The sequence below is a fragment of the Sabethes cyaneus genome, chromosome 2 (assembly GCF_943734655.1).
Source record: "Sabethes cyaneus chromosome 2, idSabCyanKW18_F2, whole genome shotgun sequence".
Classification (NCBI taxonomy): domain Eukaryota; kingdom Metazoa; phylum Arthropoda; class Insecta; order Diptera; family Culicidae; genus Sabethes; species Sabethes cyaneus.
In genome coordinates, this window is record NC_071354.1 from 237,688,355 (window position 1) to 237,708,925 (window position 20,571).

The following is a 20,571-nucleotide window of genomic DNA, read 5'->3' on the forward strand; positions in this document are numbered from 1 at the left end:
CCACCTTAAATGCATCCTTGAATGCACCTTAAATGCATCGCAAACCAAATATTTAGCGAGACCGCTAATAATGCTTAGCTGCATTATTAGCGGTCTCCCTAAATATTTGGTTTGCGGCGCATTGATTTTTTACCCATTCCTCTTAACCTCCGTTTTTGGACTAGCGTGGATTGTAATGAAGTAGTAACGATATCAAACTCGTCTACAAAGACAAGGAGTTGGCTACTTTTGCTGAAGTTCGTCTCATTCGTTCCGATGCTCGCTCGTCAGATCAATCACATTTCCAATAACGATGCTAAACAAACAGTCCAAAGGACAATTCGAAAGGAGACAACCGCGTTAGTTGGTCTGGATAACCGTTCTTGTGCACTGACTGCCATAGCTCTTCACGATTAACTGCATCGTATGCTGCCTTGGAATCCACGTCAATATTAACCGTGGGCATGTTGTACTCCTGACAACTCTGGAGAAATTGTCAGAGTGAGAAAATTTGCCCCGTAGTAGCACGGTCTCTCGTAAAGCTCGGCTGGTACTGCCCACGAAATTTCTTGCTATTGTAGAAAGACGCCGCAACAAAATCTGGGAGCACTTTGTATTCCGTCGGTAGGCTTGAGCCCACAGTTACTGGTACTATTCAGGGTGTATCAGCATCCCGTAGGGAACGCATATTGATGATATTTGAGAAAAATTGGCCATCGTTGAGAATTAAACAGATTAGGCTCAATACCCGTTGGTCAGGTGATCTCAAGGGGGGGCTTGTGGTTAGCTTTGCTTGGAAAAAAGTGCTTTCGATCATCATGCCTCGAAAAGCTGCAAAGTTCTCGTTCGTGTCGGTGTGTAGACAATAGACGCGCTCATAACCCCGATGACGATCTTGATGCTCCATGAAGATCAACTGTCGCACGTCTCGTCTTCGGGCTTACAGCAGTTTAAACAGTTGCAAGTATGCTACATTTACGAAACTGAGAATGTAAAATCAGGCATCGAAGATAAGATAACCTAAGTTTCTAGAGGAACTGACAAAGCAAGACTTTAAAAACATTTGTACTTAAATTTATTTAGTAAAGCAGGATTTCATTTTAAAAATCAGGATTTTCCGCTATAAACCAGGATACCAGGATAACGGTCGTGAAAACAGGACATGTCCTGGTAAATCAGGACGTGTGGTCACCCTATTCATAAGCCTAAATTTTATGATCTGCCCATTTCTTGGTTTATTTTGTTGTGTAATTTTGAAAAATTTCCAATTTCTGACGTTTTCAATATTAAGCTCAGCAAAATAACAATGCTGGCAACTAGGTTTGGAGGAATCAAAATAAATATTAATTGAAACGTCAAAACAATCCACAGCAGAGGATTAGTCATAATTTTGTCATTAATAAACATTAGTATTAGATTTCACATCGTAAATAAGTGGCCATTTCCGTCGTATCTAGTTTTTTCTCTGTTGAAAAGCGATGGCCACTAACATACCGGATGTTCCGCCGTCGCTGCGAGCCATTGCGCACTACCTGAAAACGGCACAGGAACACGATACTCGGGATGCGATCATCAGCTACTGGTGCCGTCTGTACGCGCTGCAGTTGGGGCTGAAAATCAACAGCCAGGGCACCGAAGAGCGTAAGTTTTTAGTGTCCGTAATGGATTGGTTGGAGAAAATGAAAAAATCCCATGCGGATAACGAATCCATTACCAATGAGGTGGCAGCGCAGGCTTATTTGGAAAATTACGCTCTGAAATTGTTTCTCTATGCTGATAAGCAGGATCGGGCAGCTAATTTTGGGAAAAATGTAGTGAAGGCGTTTTATACAGCCGGAATGATTTATGATGTTCTGCAAACGTTCGGTGAATTAACGGAAGAAGTTACTCAGAATCGAAAGTATGCCAAATGGAAGGCGTCCTACATTCATAATTGTTTGAAGAACGGCGAGACGCCAGTTCCCGGTCCAATGAAAACAGACGAAGATGACGAAATGGAGAACGAATTCCAGAATTTAGGGCCTACTGGCACGGGTGAATCGAACGAAGAACCCGCAGCCGGACCGAGCAATGCACCACCACAGGCACCGTATCCCTCAATGGGATTTCAAAGTTTCCCGCAACCAGGAGGAGGACATCCTCCTTATCAAACGCCAGTTGGTCCACCATCGGCGCCTACCGGTTTCACCACTAATGACCCTTTCAGTAACGTAAAACCACCGACGCCTCCGAGTGAACCGGAGAAACCTCCGGGTGGATTTCAACCGTATACTGGTCCGCAAGTAGGCACCGGCGATGTAAGCACACAGCTTGGCTCGTCCGGTGCTAAACTGACGTCAGATCAACTGAACAAGGCGCAAAAATATTGCAAGTGGGCCGGCAGTGCGCTGAACTATGAAGATGTCAAAACGGCCATCGATAATCTTCAGAAGGCACTTCGCCTTTTGCAAACCGGACAGGATGGCTGAGCAAATTGGCTGAATAGTAAAAGCTCTAGTGCGGTATTCAGTTTTGCCCTGCCGTTCGGTGCGGTTTTGAAATGTACATGCTTTTAAATGCCTTGGCCAGCACGAACCCTTGTTGATTATATGTAATTGAAACAGATATATGTCCTCGATTATAAGTGCTTTGCGATTAACAATAAAAATATACTATACTCACTTGTGTTAAAACCAATTATGATTTCAGTTCGAGTTCAAAGCTCCATTATCGATCAAAACAATGACACTCTTATAAAACACGTTCAAACATACCTGTTTTCTGGTCGCAGCGTCTTGCGTTGAAGGTTCTTTCGCCAAAGTTTTTGACTGTGTTTCTACTCTCGTAATTGCAAACTGCATCTTAGTTTTTTCACTTTCGCGTACAGGAGCTATTTGCGTGTTTGTTTTAATTTCTTGTGGTTCCAATTCCACTTCCGAATCGACTTCGACTTCCAGCAGAGTCGGAGAGCCACTTTGGCTCATGCTCCCGGGTGCATCGTCCAATGACCTAAAACTATCTTGTTCCATTCGGTACGATTGCACCCGAACTAGCCTAAGTTCTTTCGCAGGCGGAGATTCTCCCCGTTGCGCCGCAGTGAGAGCTCGTTTTGCCGGTTTAGCATCGATAGCGGCTGTTGCTGCTTTTGCTTGCGGTGATTTTTTACTAGCTTTTTCCGTATGCCGCCGAAAGCATTGCGCCGTGCAGAAAACTTCACTATCTTCCTCCACTTCGTAACTGTCGTAAGTGACTGCCTTTCCACACCAGCCGCAATTGCGTTCTTCTAATGTCTGAACTTCGAGATAAGTTTCTTCTATTTCCTGGTCAGCATCCTCAGCAACGTTTTCAGAAGATTCCACCTCATATTCCTCCGCATCGACCACTCGATAGGTTTCAACTGACGAGTTAGGCTCAAATTTTACCTCATTTTGTGATTGAGCAAATGCATCCGAATCCTCCTTCAGAAAAGTGCTTCTAATATGAGGTGGAACCTGTTCGCAATGCACCAAAATATGGGTTCTCATTCGAGTCAGATTGCGCACGGTTGTCCAACGGCAAAACATGCATATTCTTCTATTATCGTCTGCAGTAAATAGTCTGTGAATATCCTTTTTATTCTCGCTTGCAAACGACGAGTTCTGTTCCTTCTCTAAGGAGGCCTGCTGGATCGCCTTCAGTTCCTCTCGTACCCTTGCCGGGGCGGTTTTACACTGTTCGACGATGTGCTTCACCATTCGGGTGGCGTTCATAATAGTGGTCCAGTTACAGTACATGCACTTGTTTTGCTTATTACCGGTTGACACGAACTCCTTCCGCACCGGATGAGGATCCTTCCGTTTAACCTTACCACGGGAACCGTCCGCGGTGGAATCACTTATCTTTTTCGTGGTCATTCTTTTAACGGTCACAAAAACACAAATTCCAAACACAGAAATTGAATAAATTCACTCTAATAAAGCTGGTGTATTGAAATATTTCAGTTAACTTTTAATAAAAATTCACGACAGTTCTGTTAACAGACGCGAAGCAAACAAAGCGAACAAAGCATCGAACATGAAGAAGACGAAGCGCAAGCGATGTTATCAACAACACAAAACAAAAAACGACAAAGCAGTCTTACCAGTGTTGCCATAAATTCATGTGTGTGTGTTTCTGAAATCGTGAACCTATCCCTTCCGTTCGAAAGACAAAAAAAACCTATCGTGGAAGCGCGTGGAAGTTAGTTACACTTACTTTTGACAATTCGTTAGTTATTCCGTTTTTTTCTTCAGACAATGGGAGTCACAGGTGAGCAGAAAATATCAGCAGTCCATACATAACAACATAAACTTCACCACGGACGGCTCTGAACAAATGATGGGGAAATTGGATCGGGACCCAAGCTGTCTGTCACAAGCCAGGATAAAGGAGGAGTGTTAAGATTTGTCGGCGTGCAGCTCCGGATGATTCCATGGCAAATTTGCGGATCCGTCCAGAGCTGCACATCGAGTCTCTTCCGCGGTAAATCTTGTAAAAATCTTTTGCTCTCAATGTAGTAAGCAGTCTATGACGAGCATGCTATATATTCTGAGCAAAAGAAGACCACAATCCTTGTTGTAACGGGCCCCGTGCCTTGGGATGAATGCTTGGAGGGGGTCCAATCAAGTTTCCCAAGATCGAACGGAGCTTGCATGGTATCAGAGCACCCTGATGTGCAGTAAATTACTTCCTCTGTTTCCAGCTAAGTAGTAAAGGACAGTTTTCTTTTCTAGCCAGCAGATTTCTAGAATCGCCATGGAAAATATCTTGAAAATATCTAAAAAAATTCATGGGGAAACCACCATCCCCCAAAAGTTGATGCACTAGTGTGGAGGTAGTGCACAGAGGTTGACTGGACTGGCGCATGGTCTGATCGGTACGGACGCTACTGGCAGAGTGATGGACGTAGGAGTGGAAGAGCACTCTTACCGCGACAGCATGTCGCTGGAAGAAATGAGGAGCCCCCGAAACATCTTCACCAACACGAAATGAGGAGAGTTGCACGGCTAAGTAACCTTCCCAATCCGGCGATGCTACCTGACGTCAAGGAGCAACCGGAGACCTCCGTCGATGCGGTCAACCGAATCTCCAACTAGCAAGGACGATGGCGCAGAAGTGGTATAGTGTAGAAACTCATCTTTCTGCCGGCCGACCAGCTTGGTCAGCGGAACTTGGTCGTTGCCAAGGGGCAGCGACGGGCTGTTACGGTTTCGTCGAATATCAGCAGCAAAGATCTCACTAAAAAAAGATCACGCAACCGAGCTTGCGCATCAGAACCACCCTCGGGGTGCACGTACATGGAAATAGTGTAAGCTTTCAGCGTAGCCACAACTACGACTGATTATCATTGCTCACGATGGATCAGCTTCAGACCAGGGTTGCCACATGCACAGATTATTCTGTGTTTAACAGATATTTGAAAGAAATCGCCGGTACAGAATCTGTATGCATAGATTACAGATTTTCGCCAAATTACACAGATTTAACAGATTTTTGAGCTTGTACATGAGAGGGAAAGAGACGGAAATAGTCAGCAAAATGATTCTCTATCTCTTTCACTCTCATTGTTTTGCATTAGACAGATTTTTGCACAGATATTTTTCCTCGCCGTACAGATTGTCAGATTTTTCCAACAAAAAACACAGAATTATATGTGGCATCCCTGCTTCAGACTGGCCACGGCGTTCTACTGGATCACATATCTGACCATCAGGAGACTCCAAACATTATACCCAAGGAGCTGCCAATTCAAGAACGGCTACTTGATACTGGATTGCTCTGATCATAACACGGTCAAATGATTGAAGCAAACGGCATGTATTCTCGTTGCGTTGGAAGAAGCAAAACTACGGGCTTACGAGCTACGACACGAAAAACCTGCCGAAGGCTCATGCCTTCATAGCGTACTTTTAGGACAGTTTCGGTACCATGGACGATAGAGATGGTCGGGTAGCGGAAAATTTGCCCGAAACCCGCACCCGTACCCGTACCCGCCGGGTTCGGGTATTGAAAAAAAATAATTTGCGGGTTTGGGTCGGGTACGGGTTCTTAATTTTAGTTTTTTGAAACCGGGTACGGGTCGTGTCGGGTATCTCTATTGACCACATTTAACACTAAAGATGGTCGGGTATCCGAGCCCGTCCCGTACCCGTCGGTTTGCGGTCATCTCTACGAATTTGGCGATTCCCTCAGAAACAGAACAACGGTTTTTTAACGCAACAGTGGCAGATACGCTGTCGCAATGTGTTTGGAAAGATCTATGAACTGTTAATGGGGGTCGACCAAAAGTCGGCTACTCAGATTGTCGAGCAGCGCTACATGCTAAACTACATGTTTGGCAAAGCACGCATTAGGCAGGTTGGCAGAGGGCCAATCAACATAGGCGCAATAGCCTCTACTTCCAAGTACAGGACGGCACGAGTGAAACTTTCAAGGGTAAGTCGCTTAGAACATTGTGGTAGATTCAATTTAGAGAACAGCTTATCTCATTGATTGTAATTGCAGTACATTCATTTCACAGTTTATGGCCCACTGTGGCCCACCTTTTTGAAATTTAAATTTTGAAATGTTAGAAATTGGCAGCCCTGCCAATGTTTGTTATAGATCAAATCAAGGTGACGTCATCTGTCAAATACTGCCGCCCTTGTTTACAAACAGACCGCAGAGTCCAAAAAAGTTTCAGCTGTTAAATGGCAAGTTGGTTGTTTAAACAGCATTAGGACTAAATTTAAAACGCCATTATGCCTGCAAAATGTTAGAGCACACGCTACATTCGCTATAAACAAAAAGGAAAAGTTTCCAAAATGTAAACAAGGGCGCCAGTATCTGTCAATTGACGGTATGATGATTTGGTCTCAAACATGCCAACCAGTGAACGTAGCGTGTTTTTTTAACATTTTACAGGTATAATGGCTTTTAAAATTAGTCCTAATGATGTTTAAACGCGGTTTAAACAACAAACTTGCCGTTTAAACAACTAAAACTTTTCTGGACTCTGCGGTTTACAAACAAAACAAGGGCGCCAGTATCTGCCAGATGACATCACCTTGATTTGGTCTATTGTCAAATGATCAAAGCAGTCTGGCTGGGTTTGAGCGAGTTTGACAGGTTTCACACGATCAGCACCTCGGCGGCAAAGTAAGGCTTCGTGCACAAATTACGTAACGCTCAAAGGGGTGGGGGAAGTCAATCTATATAGCGTTACTTTCTACTACGTAGGGGGGAGAGGGGTCTTGAGACGAGTTGCATGACAAATTTATCGAAATACGGAATTATTTTTTGCTGAATAAATCTGGGCAGCTGAAAACCGTTTGGCCCAGCATGCCACATGGGGTAATGCCTAATTGCTGTTTCAGCTGTGTAACTCTATGATTTTAGCCTTGATTCTTCTTGATTAAATCTATTTTGAACAAAATTTTTGTTCTGAACTCAGACTTGATTGTGTTAAATCATACAGTTTGATCCTAGGTTTGATCAGAATTCAGAATTGACATTCTGATCATAGTAGTTTTGATAGGAATGTAGAATCAATGCGTTTCTTGAGTTTGTATTGTCAATTGCAAGGAAAATTGTACCATCCAAAGTGCGATATCGCTCATAAAAGTGCTATATTGCATTAAATCGTTTCGGTATCTTCGGCGCACTTATTGCTTGGAAGATAACGAAAAAGTGCGCCGAAGATACCGAAACAGTTTAATGCAAAATAGCACTTTTATGAGCGATATCGCACTTTGGATGGTACAATCACAGACAAACAGACGAGACACTCGCGATAATTCCATCGTCCAATCAAAAACCACTCATTTTTCAAAAAAGCATGTTTCGCTACATGGCCACACCGCGGCGCGCTGGTGTTGCTTTGAGTTTTCAGTATAAAACCATACAAATGTACCAAACCCTACAGCATAAAACCCTGCAAATGCAAGCTACTCCGCAACATGCATAACAGAGGGTGCTAGTGTGCAAGCAAAATGTGCAGGACGATGGTTTTTAAAGGATTTTCTTTCATGTCAGTTCGTCAGTGGTACAATTTTCCTTGCAATTGACAATAAAACTAAAAAAAATTAAACGGATTGTGCGATTTTCATTCAATATGATAGGGGGAGGGAAGGTTTAGTTAACGTTACGTAATTTAAGGGGGGAGGCTATGTCTAGCGTTACTTATTGTTACATACACTCTTAAAAGATTCTACCTGTAAATAGTTCGGATTTAGTTAAAGCTAGGTTGAAACTGCTCAAAATGCCCTTAAAGTGTACAAACTCAAACTTTGGGTAAAAATTTCAACCAATTTTGGCTACTTGCTACCGATAATTGAATTATTCTCTATGACAAATAACGCAATTTTAAGTTCCTACTACCAATTTTTTGGTTGAAAAACTACTCAAAATCTGAGTTTGTACACTTTAAGGGCATTTTGAGTAGTTTCAACCTAACTTTAACTAAATCCGACCAATTTACAGGTAGAATCATTTAAGAGTGTAGGGGAGGGAGGGGGTCAAAATACTATAATTTTTGCGTTACGTAATCAGTGTACCACGCCTAAGACACAGACTGAACCAAATTTCTATGAAAGAAGTGAACGGAATGTTCTCAGCGACTTACCCTTGGAAACTTCTTTCTACTTAGGTGTGCCCCGCCACTACCAAGATAATGCAACTCCGCAGTGTTAAGGTTGGCAAGTGCGTAGTTTCCCGCCACCGCCACCTAAACAACCCTGCGAAAACTAGAACGTGCTGAAAAAACCTCGCAAAAGGCGTATGCAGCAACTACTAACCAATAGCAATAGACGTCAGAGGCTCAATCCGCCGTTAAGTGTGGGGCGAACATCTGTAGCCTATCGCCTGCAGCAACCGAAGCTGCATGTTATGTTAAATAACAAAATATTGTGCTTTGCAGCTGTACCTGTATTAATCCGATTAATCCAGATTATTTTCTCTAATGCCAATCTATATGACAAAACAAAGCAGCAACACAGTTGTAACTCTTTCTCTTTCTCACTCACAGCATTCGCATTGTCGCACTTTTTGTGCCAGTTGCACTTTTAGACTGCGGTGTCCATTAAGGTGCAAAATGCGGAATAACATTTTCTCTAATAGCAGAATTCATCCGACATCGTTGCCATTATGGTGGTAGCACTGACGATAGAGGAAAGCCAGGACATATACAGTGGACCCCCGTTCGTTTGAACGATTCCTCATGCAAACTAACGGGGTTAGCTTTTAATTTGAACAACTGGTAACCCTAAATATGCTGGAGCTTGTGTGAACTGGCTGCCCTGTTCTTTGTTATTGTTTGGTAGTTTGATTCAGTTGGCAGTTGCAAGCAGCGAATATTTCATTCTCCGATCAGATTTCTACCATAATCGTTGGGAAAACGCATTGTGAAACAGATTAAACACGCTATAGATCAGTACAAACAAATCGTGTTTATGCGCATTGTCTGCATAAGCAAATGATGTCATATTGAGAATGACATTTGAACCATTTTTAATTTGCACATCGTGCAAACCACCGGGGTTCAAATTAAAGTGTTCAGATTAAAAACGGTCAAACGAACGGGGGTCTACGGTAGTCGTTACGTCTAGAAAACTTCTTCGGGTTTTCACAAAATTTGGGAACTCTGCACTCACTCTCCTGCAAAAATTTTCTGTTGCCGCTAATGTTGCCCTTAGGGGATTACATCGAAATTATTGTCAAACATAAAACATCGAAATGAATAGCGCCCGCCTCATCAGGAAACGTCAAGTTTGCGCGCTCAAAACACTGCTGCGCTGCAAGGACTGGAAAAGTTATTTCCGCGCCGGGCGCAGCAGCTTAATTTCTATTTCGAAACAGCAGTTTTTTTTTAGCAAATTGTGTATAAATTTTTAAAATTTTGCAGTAATGAAGTGCCAGATTCCGGAAATATCGTGGCACAACCGTGACCCGGTGCTAAGCGTAGATATCCAGCCGAAAACGGCGTCGGACAAAAGCGACTTCTACCGGTTGGCTTCCGGAGGAACAGATACCCATGTTTTGGTGAGTTACGGGCTGGCCTTTTAATGGAGGAAAAGCATTTCTATAAGTGGTATATTTTTGAAATGGTTTTCAATAGATATGGCACATGACTCAGAATGCGGATTGTGGAACAATTTCGCTGGATGTCGTTGCCGATTTGACTCGCCATCAGCGAGCCGTTAACGCAGTACGGTGGTCTCCTAATGGGGAGCTGCTGGCGTCTGGAGATGACGAAAGTGTTATCTTCATTTGGAAGCAAAAGGGTGAAACGGAGGTGTTGAATATTCTCGGTGAGTACTGATACGAAGAATGCATAACATTGCAGAGTAACAATGATTGACGTGATTCAGATGCAACCAACGAGCAGGACAAGGAGATTTGGATAACACTGAAGATACTTCGTGGTCACATGGAGGATGTGTATGATCTGTGTTGGTCACCTAACTCAATGTACTTGACCAGTGGTTCCGTGGATAATACAGCTATGGTGTGGGACGTTAACAAGGGCAAATCGCAGCACATCTTTTCCGACCATAAGGGATTCGTTCAGGGTGTTGCTTGGGATCCTAAAAATCAGTATTTGGCTACCCTCAGTACTGATCGTTATTTTCGTGTGTTCGATTTGCACGCGAAAAAAGTTCTAACCAGAAGCAACAAAAGTCTGTTGCCTGTACCGAAGGATTCTCCGTTGCATGGTCAAACCATTCGACTGTATCATGATGATACGTTGCAGACGTTTTTCCGTCGCCTGAGTTTCAGTCCGGATGGAAATCTTATCGTTACGCCTGCGGGTGTGGCAGAGATTCCCGGAGTCCCCAAGCCACTTAACACAACCTACATCTACACTAGGAATTCTTGGCGTCAGTAAGTTCGATGAAAAATTGTCCAAATCTCGTTGATAAATTAATTCTAAATGTGCTTCTAGACCTTCCATCACTCTACCATCGCCCGATCAGTACACAGTTGCGGTTCGATTTTGTCCACGGTACTTTAAGCTGCGACCCCACCCAGACAATAAACCGCCAGTAATTCCTTTACCCTACCGAATGATTTTTGCTATCGCTACCAAGAGTTCCGTTTACCTGTACGACACTCAGCAGAAATCACCATTCGCCCTGATATCAAACATCCACTACACTCGGTTGACAGATCTGTCCTGGTCTGGAGATGGAAAAATTCTCATAGTTTCATCAACCGATGGTTTCTGTTCGATGATATCGTTTGCCGACGGTGAATTAGGCGAGGAGCATGTGATTGAGTCGACTGATGAGTCGTCTACTGGAAACGAGAAGGAAAAGACTCCTACAAAGAAAGCACCAGCTGGCAGAAAGAAATCCAAGGATGGCAAAGACGATGAGAAGGAAAAGAAAGATTCCAAGTTGGAAACCGTTGTGGAAGAGACTACAAACGCGGAAGAAAAGCCGCCAAAAGAGGTCAAGCCGGCACAGCCTATTGCTTTTCGGAGAAAACCGAGAGATGAGGTGGAAAAGAAGGTGGAAATAACAGACGAGAAACCAAAACAGGAACAGGAAAAGGCGGAGAAGCCTGCACAGCCAATCGCTATTAAGCGAAAGCCGAAGGAGACTGGTGCATCCACCAGTGCTATTTCAGAGCCGAAAGATAGCGACTCACGGAAGCGACCACGATCCAACAGTGCCGAAAAGGATGGCCAAACCGAGGATCCAAAATCGGTAGCAATTCGTCGAATAGCGCTGGAAAACAGCGACACTAAGGGAGGAATTATCGTCAAAGAGATTCCCCCGGTTAAAACACAGGACGAGAAAATCGTTCAACCAGCGAAAGAAATCATCATCGAAGCTGAAAAGATAATCAGCAGCGACGAAAAGTTCGAGAGTCCATCGAAAACTAATCGTCCAGCGACTCCGATCGCCGTACGACGTCACCCACGGACGCCTTCGTCTGGCGTTTCCGAACATTCGGACTCTTCCTCTACGCCCAAGCTTGCGAACGTAACTAAAGCGGCTACTCCTATTGCCATTCGGAGGCAACCGCGCTGTTTGGCACCGGACCCGGATCGCTCCCGGTCGGTGAGACCCTCCGAAATTGAAGAGGATGCCGTCGATACCTGGCCAATTGATCAACCGAAACCGGAGCTGAAATCAGTGGACAGTGTTTCCTCTTATGCCGAGTGCGAGCGAACCAGAGATATCAAACTGGTAGTTTCCGACGATGATGACGATGATGATGGTGCAGAACATAAGGAATCCAAGGAGGCACAGACGGATATCACGACGACTCCAAAGACGCCCCGTCGGGTAGAGTTTCGCACCATATCGACACCTAAATCGAAGAAGAAGCTGCTTTAAATGTTTTGGTGATTTACGCATTTTTAATTATAAATATTTTTATTGAAAATATATTAGTTTTTTGGTAATTCAGATTGTTGCGTACTATTGCTTTACAGTATGAAATTTAATTTTTTTTATTTACCTAGTTACTTTGACATTTTTTTTAAACCATTCGGGACCTATGCGGGACTGTGACTCAAACGCGCGTCCTCGGCGTGGCCGTGTTATCGATGCTATGCCGAACGTACCATAATTCTCTAGTACTATCATTCTTGAGCAGTCGCTTTTCAATATGATATCGAACAACCAACCGAGGCCACGAAGTCGCCGTTGTCTGCTGAAAATAATTGCAGCTGCTTTTTCGTAAAACATGCTGATTACTGCCTCTATTTCCTATCGAGATCTCTATTGTAAGTATTGACGTAACGGCAACGAAAAAAAAGAAGCTGCTATCGACGAAGATGGTGACGGTCCAGAACATCAGTCAGCAACGTGTTCCTTAGCCTATGATTGGAGACTATCGCTTCGCACTGATTGAGGGTCAACGTTCGTCGGCCCCAAACGAATCCCACGGTTTGCAGCGCGATCTCGTTGCCATAAAGTGATGTCATATCGTATCGATCGATTTTTCCAAGGAGAGTCAGTTTATGGTTAGAACCATAACGTTACAACATTTGCAAATCTACCACCACTGTTCACTAACTCCTATCCCTAGCTCCACATGGTGCCGTCTGTTTCAGGTTTTTGCGTTAATAACAACATACTCATTGATGGATTGCTCTTTTCGCTCTTTTAACGGCTGCACAGGACACTAAATTGACCCTATCTGCATTAGCCGAAAATGAAGAGGGAGTCTGAGATACGTGTCGCACATTGGAAACGCTTTTTACACACAGCTTGAGCGTGAATACGACAACTGCCTAAAACATGACGTCAAAATCGTCATCGAAGACCTCAACGCTCAGGCTCAGGCCAAGAGGAGGAATGCAGACCGGTTATTGGAAGGTTCAGCGCACGGCCATCGGTTCATTGACGTCGCCGCCTCACCAACAAACGGACTCACAAATCGACCACGTTTTGATTGATGGAAGGCACTACTCGGCCGAATACTCGGCACTACGTGCCGAATAGGATTCGCAAGGTACCAACATGCGCCTACCTACTGAAAACTCCTGCTGCCCATTCCTGAACCCCTCCCGGAACTATCGTTAGGTTTTACTTCAGGAGTGAGGACGTGCCTAAGCACTCCGTCTTATCCGTTGCGTGTGTGACAATACCCTCATCACTTCATACCGCCACTACCCTTCACCTAGGGCCTGGGCTGCCCAATCAGTCTTTTACTGACCCTAGCTAGGCTATGTCAGGCCCTGTTGTTGCAAACGTTCTAGCCGTTGCCACTCCGTTATCACGTCCGTTGCCGTCCTATCGACTGCACCCCATGCGCGCTGTTCAGCGCACATTCTCTGCACGATGTTGTCGGTGTCGGTGTCTTCTCCTACAACCGCAAGCATCACCCGCCGAGTGGCCGCGAAACGCAGGCAGTGAAACATCACATGCTCCGCCGTTTCCTCGGCTACCGTGCAAACGGAGCAAAAGGGTGAGTCTACCCGCCCACGCGTATGTAGTGTAGATACTTCTTAAAGCATCCATGTCCCGACATAAACTGGGTAAGGAAAAAGTTTACCTCACCATGTCTTTTACCGATTCAGGACGAGATGTTCTGGATCAGCTTATGGGTCCACCTACCTGTAGGGAATGAGAGTAGAGAGAGACGACTAAGAATGAAAAAGAAAGTAACATCAGGCGACCAGTCGTATGAACAGCTTTGAGGAAGACGGAAGGTGTTAAACGCGAGTTAAAATATGGTTAAAAAAATTATCGAAGCAATTATTAATTAAATGAAAATGTGTATTACTAAAGGTATTGGACCATCGGGACACGACACTACCGTGATCAGTGCGATCCCATTCCGCCTGCCAATGCCTAATAGAGTCCAGTCTAAATCTGTCCCTAGCGCCCCTGACGTTCCTCTGCCTATGGCACTCGATGTCCTCACCTAGAAGTATGCATATGGGAATCATGGCTGCAATGACCACGATCGCATTCAATGATATGGTAAGGTAGCCGCACGCAACGCGCAATGCCAACAGCCTGCACACACCTTATTCAGACATGCCTGATTGCGCTTACTATCCAAAGCTGGAGCCCATGCCGGTGCACCATACCGTAGCACCGACGTGGCAACGCTGGCCATCAGGCGTCTCTTACTGCTACTGAACCATAGCCGTTCGGCATGATCTTGGACAGCGCAGTAACCACTGTTGACGGTTTACCACAAGCATAATCTGCATGGTTGGTGAAGTCCAGCCTGTTGTTTGCCATAACACCCAGGTATTTCACACTTCGTTTGGAGACAATCACCTGTCCTCCAACGATGATTTTGGCCTCTAAGGCTTGCGGTTACTGATCATCACGGCTTCCGTCTTAGGGTACCGCCACAGTTCAAGCGACATGCGACGCGACGCGACATTTCTTGCTGTAGTTATATGCGCAGCCCTTTTTCGCCCGAAGCAGGACTGTGCATTTAGCAACATGAGAGCGAAGTCGTGTCGCGTCGCTGTCGCGTTTACTCTGTACGGGGCCTTATGGTGGGTTAATCGTAAGTTGACGCCCGCCATCCAACCCTCTATTATGCTTATGGCGTCCGATACCAGCATTTCCACCTCTAGAAACTCGCCCACCACTGTAAGGACGATATCATCGGCGAAGCCAGTGATCTCGACCCCAGTGGGTAGTTCGAGCCTCAACACCTCATCGTACATGGCATTCCAGAGCGTGGGGCCGAGAATAGATCCCTGTGGAACACCCGCTGTCACTTTGTACTTCTTCGCCCCATCCGCCGTGTCGTACACTAGCGTCCGGTTCTCGAAATAATTTTTAAGCAACCTGCATAGATGATCCTGTATCCTCATCCTATGCAGCGCTAGCGCGATTGCACCCTAGTTAGCGCTGTTAAAGGCATTTTTGACATCGATTGTGACTATAGCACAATACCTGTCGCCTCGTCTTTTCCGTCTCATAGGCTTCTCGGCCCTCTCTACCACGGATTTTATGGCGTCTACGGTGGCCTTCCCCTTACGGAAGCCAAACCCAACAGACATTTTTGTCTGGAAATTCGTGTACCTCTAGGCAGTTCTGAAGCGTCTCTCTAAACATATCGAGATATGCTTGAATCGCCACTTTTAGTGCCTCGTTCGGAATCCCTTCAGGACCAGGTGCTTTCTTCGTTCTTAAACCTCTGACAATTACGACGAGTTCCTTATTCGTGACCGGAATGAGGACATCATTCGATTGACCGTACGGGGTCGGAGGCCACCAAACTGGATCGTGTTGCGGAAAGAGCCCTTCCACGATGACTTGCAGCTTTTGGGGGCAGGTTTCCTGCGGCGCGGATGTACCCTTCATCTTTTTCATTACCACCTGGTTCGAATCTGCAGCGCGGCATAGCTCCTGGAAAAAGGATTTCTTGCTACGCCTAACCTCCGTGTTGAGCGCCAGCCTAGCCGCTATAAGTTAGACCCGCCGAGCTTCAGCATCTGCATCGGCCCGGGCCCTCTGCGCTAGCTTTCTCGCTCTGTGGCACCTGGAGCGGAGCTGAGCAATGGTATCACTCCACCAGTATACCGAGTGTCGACCGTTCGTTGGCTGCCCCGTCCTGGGCATAGTGGTATCACATGCCCGTATTAGGACGTTGGTCAGCTCACGGGCACTCAGGTTCGAGCGGTTGCTCTCTGCACTGAGTGCCTCAACGAACAGGTCGTTATTGAAGGCCTTCACTTTCCACCTTCACCCCACGTGACCGTGGCAACCGTCGTTCAATCGTGTACCGTATAGCTTGGTGGTCGCTATGCGTGTACTCATCTGACATCCTCCAGCCCATGTTGGGAAGCAACGTTGGGCTGCAGAAGGTGATATCGATGATCGATTGTTGTATCCTCCTACAAAAGGTACTGACGGATCCCACGTTAGCCAGACTTACGACCAGCTTGGACAGAGCTTCCAGCAGGCTTGGTTCCCTAGGGATAGTGAATCTGCTACCCCATTCGACAGCCCAAGTATTGAAGTCTCCTTCAATGACAATGGGCTTGCAGCCCGTGAGCTCGTCGGTGAGCACGTCTAGCATTCGGTCAAACTGCTCCGTCGACCACTCAGGTGGAGCGTAGCAGCTACAGATGCAGACGCCATCGACCACAGCAATCACGAACCCTTCTTGGTCGGATGAAACCACCTCCTGGATGGGGTATCTACCCATCACAGTAGTCGCCATCACCATCACTGCCATCCGACCTTCGTCGATTACCCAATTAGCGCCGCCCCGGAGGAACCGGTAGGGATCCGCGATAATGGCAATATCGCACCCCGTTTCGGCTGCCGTTTGTCAAAGCAACACCTGTGCCGTCTCCCAGTGCTTCAGGTTAATCTGTATAACTTGAACCATTATCGTTGCAAAGCCCTCATATAAGCCGCACACAGTGAGCCACCTGTGGCATGCTTATTTTCGGCTTCGGCTGTGCAGAGCAAGCACCTGGGGGGATTGCTACATCCCCTGGCGAAGTGCCCGTCTTCGCCGCACCGCATGCACAGCTTAGACCGATCGGGGGCCTTGCACTTGCCTGTCCGATGGGGTCGAAGCCCATACACCTGAAACAGTGTTCAATACGCCTTTTGGACGCGAGTGTACAGACTGGCCAGCCTACCTTAATTTTGCCAGACGCCAACATTTTGTTGGTGATGACCTCTGGCACGTTTAAGGTTGCGGTTTGCATATCGCCATATGCCTTCCGCAACCGGATGTCTGCGGGTGCCACATCAACATTAAGCTGATTCCGAGAGCATCCTTCAGGTCAACTACCGTCGTAATTTCGTCGAGGTTTTTACAGTCGACAATAATACACCGCGACAGCGCCTTGACCTGGCCCGCTTCGCCCGGGGACTACACAACCAGTTCCCTGTAGTTCGGCCTGGGTTCGGCGGTCTTCCCCGGTCCCGGCAGCACTATCCGGGACCGCTTCCGCGTGTTCGCTGGTAGAGGCGCGGTCTGAAGTCCGCTGCCTATAGGCCACCAGAGTTGGTCCATGGTCACCCGTAGCCGCCTTGCGCTTGGCAAGCGGCGTACGCGCCTGACTAGGCATGGTCACAGCCTTAGCGGCTATGACCAGAGCTTCGGCGATCTCGCATCGCTGCAGAAGCTCCTGCCTTTCCACCTCGGCAGCTATGACGATAGTCATAGGCTCACCACCAGTTTTTTAATGTCGAGATGGACATTAGACCGCGAGTTAATGAGCGAGTATAACTCGTCCACCAACCTTTTGGCTTCCTCCAGCTTGCTACTGGCTGGAGGGAGCCCAACTCCCGCTGCAAAAGGGTGCACCAAGTCCTCAGTCGACTTTTTCCTACCGCTGTCGCCCACCTTCTTGGCTGAGTTAGCAGCAGTAGCCACCGGCGTTTTAACTGGGGTGTCTGACTTTGGTGGAGTCGATTTTTTCTTCGGTATTGGTCGGTTTTCGGAGGGCTTTCCTTTTTGGGCTGTGCCCCCGATTTCGGCGATTCCCTTCTTGGGTTGCGCCCCCGGTAACGGGGGGCTACCTGTCTTCGCTGGCGGCGATCTCGCCAGCTTATTGCTCTTGGCAAAGATATCCTCTTTGCCTCCAGCAGCACCCGCCCTGGTACAATCTGGAACGACTCAAGTTACCTGAAGTACTCAAGTTACCTGCTACTTAATGCGCGCATTGCCTTGAGGGTGCCGGGTGAGGGAACGAAGCCCCGTTCGAGAAATGTTGGAATAGCGTTAAAGGAGCCATTAACAGTAAAGCGGAAGTTGCTAAAGCTGATATAGGTTACAATAGGCGGGACCTGTTGTGAGAATGCCGGACAACAATCCGATTGTTGGGAGATGCAAAGGTGCGCAGCGTGCTCGATGAATAGACCAAGCGGAGCAACATGTCGGAAGTGTGGGATATTCGAGAAACCGGTGACGGACAGTCATGGACCGAGTTAGTTGGCGGAACATTATAATGCAGGTCAAATCCTGAGTGACAGTGAACCAGGATAAGGAAATAAGTAACCGTCCTGTTCACATAATTAATCACTTTTCGACTTTGTAATGTGGTCAATGGCCTTACAGCAGCTCGGTTGACGCGCCTAATTTTCATGCTGATTTCTGCTACTAAATTTATTAAAAAATGACAAATTTTAATTCATAAAACGCAAATGTTTTATGCAAAGAACCTAAACCTTGAATTTTCTACAAAAAACATATTGGATGCTTGCGCATTCTTTCTGTAAAAATGAATCAGAATTTAGAATAGATGACAAACAATTCTTCAACCCGTTTCCGAAAAATTGCAAGCATTGCTCTACTAGTGATTAAAATATCTTATAATTTGCATGGTTTATTCAAGGGTTTATTGGATTTATTGGACATCACTGAACACATGCAACCAGTTTGCCAGAAATCAATTTTAATTGGTTAGATGGCATCCCTGACGCTGCTCTCTTCGCCCGTTTTTCTGAACCAACCAACACAGACGTTCAACGAACGTATCAGCAGCAGAGCAGAGGCAGACCCATTCTCCTTTTCGGCCATTCACGAAACTCGTCATTCAGTCTAAGTTCGAGCGTCGCGACGGATTGTAGTGTTTTTAGAATAGCGGTCGTTCTCTGGCGTATAGTTTGGTTTACCGTTTCTCAACTGACACATTCCATACTGCAAAAAGCAGCGAGTGTGAGTGCGTTCCCGTGTAGCTTACGGTGTCAGTGTTTGTGGCAGCTGCAGCAACAACCGAGTGGTTTCTTTCGTGTGCTGTATTTTTAATTTTAAAGAAGTTAGTCGCATCTCTTGGAAAAAGTTTGGCCTAATTTTTCGAGGCCCAATGTGCATCGTTTAGGTTCCAGCAGCAACCAGCTTCCGAAAATGCATTTAGCAATCGGATTCCTGTGGGCGCTGGCCGTCAGCGCCGGACTAGGAACAACGAACGCAGGTTAGCATCTGAATTTGTGTGGTGAAATCACGGGCGGACCAAGCCCTACCCCTGATGGTGAGAGTGTGTCAATGCGATGGTGGCAATAGTATGCTTGCTGGCTTTAACAACCTGCTATTTTCGGACGAGGTTTAGCGTTTATTTTGATTAAAAACAGTGGTATTGCGGCAGCTGTTCTGTTTGTAAATATTCTGCTCTGATAAGAGATTATTGGATGGGTCGGGCGTACTATCTTATCGCGTTTCTGGTCGTGTGACTTAAGCGTGCCACGGAGAGATGGGCGTGTTTCACTACGCCTAATCATCAATGGATGAGGCTAGGTGGTTGATAAACACCTCAGTGTGAAGTTAAGTAACTTTGTCAGTGTGGGTTGCCAAAGAACTCCGTACTAAACTTCGCTTAAAGACAGATGTCAATCCAGGAAGAATGTATTTTTGAGTAAAGAAGGGGCAGGTGAAGTGCGAAGTACAATAACAAAGACGAAGCTAGAATGGGAATGGCGCGAGCACTAATGAATGAGTCAACCTGCCTGCCTGCCAGTCGACGCTAATGGAGGTAGTTGTTAAAAGTGCCAGACGGGCCACTCCTCAGTGTATTTTGACGGTGAAAGATGTCCACTTAATGGTTTCCTAATGGGCAAAGCCCGGCGACTGCTCTCAATGTTTTGCACGTGGCGGTTTTGCCGACGAATAATGCCGGATGAGCAGAAAATCTGCGCATTGGGGATGCTCCGGCTGTCACAACGCATCGGTTCGCGGATGCTGAATGCCGGTTCCACGAGAGCGATGTAATAGTTTTTGTTGCTGTATGTGTACCAGTCTTTATGTAACTGCAGAGTTTTCCGGTACGGAAAATCGATAAAAAATAAACTAACGTTAGATTTATGAGGAGCAGCATTTTCCGGTTCGAAATTGTTTTGTTCCCTAGGCACATGAGGAAGCGGTGGTCAAGTTCAAGCGGGATGACTCTTATGCTTCGTACGTGCCGGGCGCGTGGCGGCAGTGTGCCAGGACGATTTAGCAAATGAATCGACAGTTTAAGAGCACAGCTGGTATCTGAAGGATAGCGTTTTGCTAAGTTCAATACTGCGTTGTTGTCTGGCTAAATATGTTCTATTCTATATGTTCACTGCATTTATCATTTATTATAAGTCGATGACACGTATTAAATTCATAGCACAGCAGCAAATTTATTATTCTTGAGGTTAGAAAGCAAAAGCTTCGATCTTTGATTCCTTAAATCTCTTTCTT

The 20,571-nt window shown here is 46.0% G+C and overlaps 3 protein-coding genes across 3 annotated transcripts in view; all 3 read left to right on the forward strand.

The window, feature by feature from the left end:
- Positions 1 to 1,389: 1,389 nt before the first annotated feature.
- Positions 1,390 to 2,639, forward strand: LOC128733530 (vacuolar protein sorting-associated protein VTA1 homolog). Its single transcript, XM_053827180.1, has one exon. It carries the CDS (start codon positions 1,458 to 1,460, stop codon positions 2,445 to 2,447), a length of 990 nt encoding a protein of 329 aa, XP_053683155.1. The 5' UTR covers positions 1,390 to 1,457; the 3' UTR covers positions 2,448 to 2,639.
- A 7,162-nt stretch (positions 2,640 to 9,801) lies between these two features.
- LOC128737032 (chromatin assembly factor 1 subunit B) lies at positions 9,802 to 12,299 on the forward strand. Its single transcript, XM_053831579.1, has 4 exons — positions 9,802 to 9,993; positions 10,070 to 10,262; positions 10,323 to 10,836; positions 10,898 to 12,299. The coding sequence occupies exons 1-4, from the start codon at positions 9,859 to 9,861 to the stop codon at positions 12,297 to 12,299; spliced, it is 2,244 nt and encodes a 747-aa protein (XP_053687554.1). The 5' UTR covers positions 9,802 to 9,858.
- A 6,672-nt stretch (positions 12,300 to 18,971) lies between these two features.
- Positions 18,972 to 20,571, forward strand: part of LOC128734522 (neurexin-4) — a 45,150-nt gene continuing 43,550 nt past the window's right edge. The window contains exon 1 of the mRNA XM_053828765.1: positions 18,972 to 19,321. Coding sequence (XP_053684740.1) covers positions 19,255 to 19,321 — 67 coding nt within the window. The 5' untranslated portion in view covers positions 18,972 to 19,254. The remainder of the gene's footprint in view (positions 19,322 to 20,571) is intronic.